Source organism: Oncorhynchus clarkii, chromosome 32 (assembly GCF_045791955.1).
Source record: "Oncorhynchus clarkii lewisi isolate Uvic-CL-2024 chromosome 32, UVic_Ocla_1.0, whole genome shotgun sequence".
NCBI lineage: Eukaryota > Metazoa > Chordata > Actinopteri > Salmoniformes > Salmonidae > Oncorhynchus > Oncorhynchus clarkii.
The window spans coordinates 6,116,299-6,125,453 of NC_092178.1; the positions used below are offsets into that span (position 1 = coordinate 6,116,299).

Genomic DNA, 9,155 nt, shown 5'->3' on the forward strand with positions numbered 1-9,155 from the left:
ACCATGTCTGAGAGAGAGAGAGAGAGAGAGAGAGAGAGAGAGAGAGAGAGAGAGAGAGAGAGAGAGACATAGAGAGTGAGAGAGAGACAGAGTGTGTGTGTGAGAGAGAGAGTGAGAGAGAGAGACATAGAGAGTGAGAGAGAGACAGAGAGAGACAGAGACAGAGAGAGGGAGAGAGAGAGAGAGAGAGAGAGAGACAGAGAGAGAGAGAGAAAGAGAGAGAGACATAGAGAGTGAGAGAGAGACAGAGTGTGTGTGTGAGAGAGAGACAGAGAGAGACAGAGAGACAGAGAGACAAATCCAATTTTGATAAACTCCCATATCTACTGGGTGAAATTCCACAGTGTGCCATCACAGCAGCAAGATTTGTGACCTGTTGCCACGAGAAAAGGGCAACCAGTGAAGAACACACACCATTGTAAATACAACCCATATTTATGCTTATTTATTTTAACTTGTGTCCTTTAACCATTTGTACATTGTTAAAACACTGTATATATATAATATGACATTTGTAATGTCTTTATTGTTTTGAAACTTCTGTATGTGTAATGTTTACTGTTCATTTGTATTGTTTATTTCACTTTATATATTCACTTCATATATTATCTACCTCACTTGCTTTGGCAATGTTAACACATGTTTCCCATGCCAATAAAGCCCTTGAATTGAATTGAATTGAATTGAATTGAGACAGAGTGTGTGTGTGAGAGAGAGAGAGAGAGACAGAGTGTGTGTGTGTGTGAGAGAGTGAGAGAGAGAGAGACAGAGTGTGTGTGTGAGAGAGAGTGAGAGAGAAAGACAGGGAGAGAGAGACAGAGAGACATAGTGTGTGTGTGTGAGAGAGAGAGACAGAGAGAGAGAGAGACAGAGAGACAGAGTGTGTGTGAGAGACAGAGTGTGTGTGAGAGAGAGAGACAGAGAGAGAGAGGGAGAGAGAGAGAGAGAGAGAGAGAGACAGAGAGAGAGAGAGAGACAGAGAGAGAGAGAGAGAGAGAGAGAGAGAGAGAGAGAGAGAGAGAGAGAGAGAGACAGAGAGAGAGACAGAGAGAGAGAGAGAGAGACAGAGAGAGAGAGAGAGAATTGAGCTCCAGTGGCACAAAAACAGTCAGTACTCTTTCATCTGCACAGAGAGGAAACAGGGATTCTCCCAGAGGGATGTGTGCATGACACACAAACATTTTCCAACAATTGTTTACAGACAAGATGATTTCACTTATAATATACTGTATCACAATTGCAGTGGGTCAGAAGTTGACATACACTAAGTTGACTGTGCCTTTAAACAGTTTGGAAAATTTCTGAAAATTATGTTATGACTTTAGAAGCTTCTGATAGGCTAATTGACATAATTTTAGTCAATTGGAGGTGTACCTGTGGATGCCTTTCAAGGCCTACCTTCAAAAACAGTTGACTGTGCCTTTAAACAGCTTGGAAAATTCCAGAAAATTATGTCATGGCATTAGAAGCTTCTTATAGGCTGGTTGACATCATTTGAGTCAATTGGAGGTGTAGCTGTGCATGTATTTCAAGGACTACCTTCAAACTCAGTGCCTCATTGCTTGACATCATGGTACAATCAAAAGAAATTAGCCAAGACCTAAAAAAAATGTGTAGACCTCCACAAGTCTGGTTCATCCTTGGGAGCAATTTTTAAACGCCTGAAGGTTCCAGGTTCTGTACAAACAATAGTACACAAGTTTAAACACGCATCATCCCGCTCAGGAAGGAGACGCGTTCTGTCTCCTAGAGATGAACGTACTTTGGTGCGAAAAGTGCAAATCAATCCCAGAACAACAGCAAAGGACCTTGTGAAGATGCTGGAGGAAACAGGTACAAAAGTATCTATATCCACAGTAAAACGAGTCCTGTATCGACATAGCCTGAAAGGCCGCTCAGCAAGGAAGAAGCCACTGCTCCAAAACCGCCATAAAAAAAGCCAGACTACGGTTTGCAACTGCACATGGGGACAAAGATCATACTTTTTGGACAAATGTCCTCTGGTCTGATTAAAACAAAAAAAAGAACTGTTTGGCCATAATGACCATCGTTATGTTTGGAGGGAAAAGGGGGATGCTTGCAAGCCGAAGAACACCATCCCAAACGTGAAACACAGGGGTAGCAGCATCATGTTGTGGGGGTGCTTTGCTGCAGGAGGGACTGGTGCACTTCACAAAATAGATGGCATCATGAGGAGGAAAATTACGTGGATATATTGAAGCAACATCTCAAGACATCAGTCAGGAAGTTAAAGCTTGGTTGCAAATGGATCTTCCAAATGGACAATGACCCCAAGCATACTTCCAAAGTTGTTGCAAAATTACTTAAGGACAACAAAGCCAAGGTATTGGAGTGGCCATCACAAAGCCCTGACCTCAATCCTATAGAAAATCTTTGGGCAGAACTGAAAAAGGAGTCCTACAAACCTGACTTAGTTACACCAGTTCTGTCAGGAGAAATGGGCCAAAAATCACCAAACTTATTGTTGGAAGCTTGTGGAAGGCTACCCAAAACAGTTTGACCCAAGTTAAACAATTTAAAGGCAATGCTACCAAATACTAAATGAGTGTATGTAAACTTCCGACCCACTGGTAATGTGACGAAATAAATAAAATCTGAAATAAATCATTCTCTCTACTATTATTCTGACATTTCACATTCTTAAAATAAAGTGGTGATCCTAACTGACCTAAAACAGGGAAATTTTACTATGATTATAAATGTCAGGATTTGTGAAAAACTTAGATTAAATGTAGTTGGCTAAAGTGTATGTAAACTTCCGACTTCAACTGTATTATATTGAGTAAACATCAGTAACATCACCCGACAGTGAGTAGAAGGACACATAAGGAAACATCAGTAACTCACCAGCACTCTGCTCTTCTTGTTTTTAGACAGCAGGATGGCCAGCATTCCTACAACAACACCCTACAGGGACACATTACAGAGATAGTTATTAGACAGGATGATGGCCAGCATTCCTACAACAACACCCTACAGGGATATATTACAGAGATAGTTATTAGACAGGATGATGGTCAGCATTCCTACAGGGACATATTACAGAGATAGTTATTAGACAGGATGATGGTCAGCATTCCTACAGGGATATATTACAGAGATAGTTATTAGACAGGGTGATGGTCAGCATTCCTACAGGGATATATTACAGAGATAGTTATTAGACAGGGTGATGGTCAGCATTCCTACAGGGATATATTACAGAGATAGTTATTAGACAGGGTGATGGTCAGCATTCCTACAGGGATATATTACAGAGATAGTTATTAGACAGGGTGATGGTCAGCATTACTACAACACCCTGCAGGGACATATTTCAGCTGGATGAGACAACACCCTGCAGGGACATATTTCAGCTGGACGAGACAACACCCTGCAGGGACATATTTCAGCTGGATGAGACAACACCCTGCAGGGACATATTTCAGCTGGATGAGACAACACCCTACAGGGACATATTTCAGCTGGATGAGACAACACACTCAGAAAATCACCCAATGTAAGTTTATTGTGATGGAGAGACTGTGATAACTACTCCACTACATTAGATGTCAGTCCCACCACTAGTCTAGTAGTACCACATTAGATATCAGTCTCACCACTAGTCTAGTAGTACCACATTAGATGTCAGTCTCACCACTAGTCTAGTAGTACCACATTAGATATCAGTCTCACCACTAGTCCAGTAGTGAGTGCCATTATATTAGATATGGAGTACGCCATGGTGTGGGCTCGTGTGTTCAGGTTGATGTGTCGCAGCACAGCCCCGTGGACTAGCGCCCCCAGTAGGAAGTTGACGTGTCCTACAAGCACCATACTCAGGCCCATCTTCATCAGGGCCTTGGGCTGCTCCAGACTGGCGCAGCACCTACCTATAGAGAGGGGGGGGGGGGAGGCAGAGGAGAGAGAAAGAAAGAGAAAGAGAGATTGAGAGACAGAGAGAGAGACACATAGAGACAGAGACAGAGAGAGAAACAGAGAGAGCAAGAGAAAGAGAGAGTGCGAGAGAGAGAGAGCGCAAGAGAGAGAAAGAGAGAGAGAGAGAGAGAGGACATAGATACAGGAGAGAATGTAAACATCATAAGGAGGAAGAGAGAGAAGTGAGGAGACAGTATCATCAAGTCCATGTTCAGGGTCCATTTACTATTGATCTGCTCCACACAGTCCCAGGGTTAAAACCACACTGGAGATGTCACAGGCATCAATGATTACCTGCTGAACACACACACACATCTCTAAGGTCTAGTACTGTCTCTGGTTCTATCCAAACAGAGCCTCTCTACAGTACATTATTTTGCATCAAGGAGCTTCACATGTATGAAAAGCTGACTTGGGTTCAAATATTATTTTAAATAATTTCAAATATTTGATTGAGCTTGCCATTTGCAATGGACTAATAGAACAGTCCCAAAAGTGCAAACTTATTTCACCTCTTTATTTAACAGGGTACTTATTGACGTTTGGATGTGCTTGATTGAGCTTGCCATATGCAATGGACTAATAAAACAGTCCCAAAAGTGCAAAATTTGCCGACAGGCCTTTCCATTCTAAAGCAAACACTTAAATTATTTGAAAGATGTAAAATATTATTTGAACCCAGTTCATGTATGATGTTGGGTAAACATTGTGCTATAACAGAGACATGCCATCTAAAATCACACACCATCTAGACAGCGTGGTATAACAGACATCTAAAATCAGACAACATCTAGACAGTGTGGAATAACAGACATCTAAAATCAGACATCTAGACAGCGTGGCATAACAGACATCTAAAATCAGACATCTAGACAGTGTGGAATAACAGACATCTAAAATCAGACAACATCTAGACAGTGTGGAATAACAGACATCTAAAATCAGACAACATCTAGACAGTGTGGAATAACAGACATCTAAAATCAGACATCTAGACAGCGTGGTATAACAGACATCTAAAATCACACAACATCTAGACAGCGTGGAATAACAGACATCTAAAATCAGACAACATCCAGACAGCGTGGAATAATAGACATCTAAAATCAGACATCTAGACAGTGTGGAATAACAAACATCTAAAATCAGACATCTAGACAGCGTGGCATAACAGACATCTAAAATCAGACATCTAGACAGCGTGGAATAACAGACATCTAAAATCAGACATCTAGACAGCGTGGTATAACAGACATCTAAAATCAGACATCTAGACAGTGTGGAATAACAGACATATAAAATCAGACATCTAGACAGTGTGGAATAACAGACATCTAAAATCAGACAACATCTAGACAGTGTGGAATAACAGACATCTAAAATCAGACAACATCTAGACAGCGTGGAATAACAGACATCTAAAATCACACACCATCTAGACAGCGTGGAATAACAGACATCTAAAATCACACACCATCTAGACAGCGTGGAATAACAGACATCTAAAATCAGACAACATCTAGACAGTGTGGAATAACAGACATCTAAAATCAGACATCTAGACAGTGTGGAATAACAGACATCTAAAATCAGACATCTAGACAGCGTGGTATAACAGACATCTAAAATCAGACATCTAGACAGTGTGGAATAACAGACATCTAAAATCAGACATCTAGACAGTGTGGAATAACAGACATCTAAAATCAGACAACATCTAGACAGTGTGGAATAACAGACATCTAAAATCAGACAACATCTAGACAGCGTGGAATAACAGACATCTAAAATCACACACCATCTAGACAGCGTGGAATAACAGACATCTAAAATCAGACAACATCTATACAGTGTGGAATAACAGACATCTAAAATCAGACATCTAGACAGTGTGGAATAACAGACATCTAAAATCAGACATCTAGACAGTGTGGAATAATAGACATCTAAAATCAGAGAACGTATAGGCTCAACACTGATCTTTTTTACCTTTATTTAACCAGGCAAGTCAGTTAAGAACAAATTCTTATTTTCACTGCCTTGTTCAGGGGCAGAACAACAGATGTGTACCTTGTCAGCTCAGGGGTTTGAACTTGCAACCTTCCGGTTACTAGTCCAACACTCTAACCACCAGGCTACCCTGCCGCCTTAACACTATGAAACTGATGCATCATAATGTAAGCCTAGTGATCATAATGTAAGCTTAGTGATCATAATGTAAGCCTAGTGATCATAATGTAAGCTTAGTGATCATAATGTAAGCCTAGTGATCATAATGTAAGCTTAGTGATCATAATGTAAGCCTAGTGATCATAATGTTAGCCTAGTGATCATAATGTAAGCTTAGTGATCATAATGTAAGCTTAGTGATCATAATGTAAGCTTAGTGACAGCTCGATGTTGTATTTAGAATATGTACTTTGCTTTATTTTATGTACTATTACAGGTACAGTGAGTCTTAAACATTTTCTACTCAGTTTTCACTGTCTATCATTTTTTTTTAAATGAAAATTAATTGAAAATTAACCAACCCATTTCGCCACTTTCTTTAACAGGGTACTTATTGAAGTGTAGATGTTTATACATTTAAGGTTAGGCATCTCCATCACCTCTCTATACCATAGGGGTGTCCACCCCCTTCACACAACCACAAAGTTGTTTCACAACATCCACATTCCCCCCCATTCCTCCACATATGTTGGTACAGTCCACCGACCAAGGTTCTAATTGTAAAATCTTGACCTCCTGACCTGTCAGGTGATGGATACATAGACTAGAACGGATGTAGTATTCTGGTCCTTAAAAAAAGCCCTTCAGTCAGTATGACATATTAGATGTTGGTCATAAAGCATGTGTTGACTAAGGGAATTGTAACCGCGAAACATTCACAGTGTAATGTCTATTCTCTTTCAGTTTACCACAATGTGTCAGAGGACACGTTTCCAATGCAACTTCTGGGCCACCAGGTTCAGATGGGTTTATAAAGATCAATCTAACAGTGACTTTAACCCTACTGCATGCAGCCCATTCCTTCAGTCAAAACAGTTCCAACAGAAACAAGATGGCTCAGTGGGCTGAACTGAAGAACTCACTTTCTGATGTATCCTGTCTATCAGAATACTGTAGCACTCATTGTCAATTGTCAAAGGATAAACAGGATTATGAACTAAAGTCCAATATTCACCTGTATTGGCCATTGTTGGTGATTTGAATCCCCCCCCCCCCCCCCCCCACCCGGTTTAGGTCATCATCTGTCCAGATGTTGTGTTATTTTGAAAATCTAATAGATTTTATCTGATGATTTTATGTGTTTTCTCTTTCCCTCCTCGTGGTGAACGATCCCCGTCAGTCCGTCCCCGAAGCGACCGCACAAGTACACATATATAAAAAATAAACCAAAAAATAGGCGGGTCCTCCTGGAATTTAAACGTGACACACGTGACTTGCTGTGATTTTCTACTTAGTTTTAAAACAACATGAATCCAATCATAATACACACAGAAACAAATAACACAAACTATAGTCAAAATACCGTTTTGAAATATTTCAAATAAAGTTATTTCCCCCCCCCCCTCACAAAAAAATAAGTTATTATTAAAAGGGAAGGATATGATGGTACTTTGTCGCCACTAGGTGGAGAGATAGACCAATCAAATAAGCAAATATAACACAGCCAGGCCAACGTTAAGTTTCAGATAGGGTTTAGCTGTGTCCTTAGCACCCACCCCTTTGCCTTGTCACTAAGCATGTGCTCTTTTGGGTGGTGGTATATATATATATATACTGTATACAGCGATATATATAAATATATATATATATATATATACGCTACTGGTCAAACGTTTTAGAACACCTACTCATTCAAGGGTTTTTCTTTATTTTTACTATTTTCTACATTGTGGAAAAATTGTGAAAACATTAAAACTATGAAACAACACATATGGAATCATGTAGTAACCCAAAAAGTGTTAAAACAAATCAAAATATATTTTATATTTGAGATTCTTCAAAGTAGCCACCCTTTGCCTTGATGACAGCATTCTCTCCACCAGCTTGTAATGGATTTAAATGAGGTGTGCCTTTAAAAAAAAAAATGGTGGAATTTCTATCCTTCTTAAGTTTGAGCCAATCAGTTGTGTTGAAACAAGGTGTGGGGGGGGGGGGGGGGGGCAAGAACAGCTCAAATAAGCAAAGTGAGATGACAGTACATCATTACTTTAAGACAATGATGTACTGTCATTTCTCTTTGCTTATTTGATCTGTTCTTGCCCTAATATGGACTTGAATCCCTCCGTTGAATTTCAGAATCCCGATGTGGCCCTCGAGCCAAAAAGTTTGCCCACCTCTGGTCTAGAGCTATTGATGGATTCAAGATTAGCACGTTTCTCTTCATCTTAGATTCTGAGTTTGTCAGTGTCGATAAGTTGTGCGGTACTAAAAAATATTCCGCTATAAAGTCTCAAGTTATGTAAAATGACCAGACCCTAGGTTACTAAAAATGTTCCCCATGTGTTCTCCATATTTAAATAAAGGTTAAAAAAATATATATATAATTTAAAGACGTGTGTGCAACTTCTGTAAGCACCTCTCTACTGCTCTATGCCACTATGCAAATGTGATGATACGCAATAATGATATGGATATGATATGGAATACTATATTATAATGATGATGATATGGATATGATATGGAATACTATATTATAATGATGACGATATGGAATACTATATTATAATGATGATGATATGGATATGATATGGAATACTTTATTATAATGATGATGATATGGATATGATATGGAATACTATATTATAATGATGATGATATGGAATACTATATTATAATGATGATGATATGGAATACTATATTATAATGATGATGATATGGATATGATATGGAATACTTTATTATAATGATGATGATATGGAATACTATATTATAATGATGATGATATGGATATGATATGGAATACTTTATTATAATGATGATGATATGGAATACTATATTATAATGATGATGATATGGATACGATATGGAATACTATATTATAATGATGATGATATGGATATGATATGGAATACTATATTATAATGATGATGATATGGAATACTATATTATAATGATGATGATATGGAATACTATATTCTAATGATGATGATATGGAATACTATTATAATGATGATGATATGGATATGATATGGAATACTATATTATAA

At 38.8% G+C, this 9,155-nt stretch overlaps 1 protein-coding gene across 3 annotated transcripts in view; it reads right to left on the minus strand.

Annotated features, from left to right (window-relative positions):
* Positions 1 to 7,318, minus strand: part of LOC139392445 (transmembrane protein 54-like) — a 17,427-nt gene extending 10,109 nt beyond the window's left edge. The window contains exons 1-4 of one of the 3 annotated variants that reach the window (XR_011629671.1): positions 7,124 to 7,307; positions 3,697 to 3,893; positions 2,869 to 2,928; positions 1 to 7 (exon numbers count right to left, since the gene is read on the minus strand). The exon at positions 1 to 7 is cut by the window's left edge and continues 185 nt beyond it. Coding sequence is in view for 1 of the 3 variants with exons in the window: in XM_071140438.1 (XP_070996539.1) it covers positions 1 to 7; positions 2,869 to 2,928; positions 3,697 to 3,893; positions 7,124 to 7,136 (277 nt within the window). In the remaining 2 variants the exon portion in view is untranslated. Of the gene's footprint in view, positions 8 to 2,868; positions 2,929 to 3,696; positions 3,894 to 7,123 lie in introns of all 3 variants that reach the window. The other 2 variants (XM_071140438.1, XR_011629672.1) reach the window with 2 other exon arrangements.
* Positions 7,319 to 9,155: the final 1,837 nt, after the last annotated feature.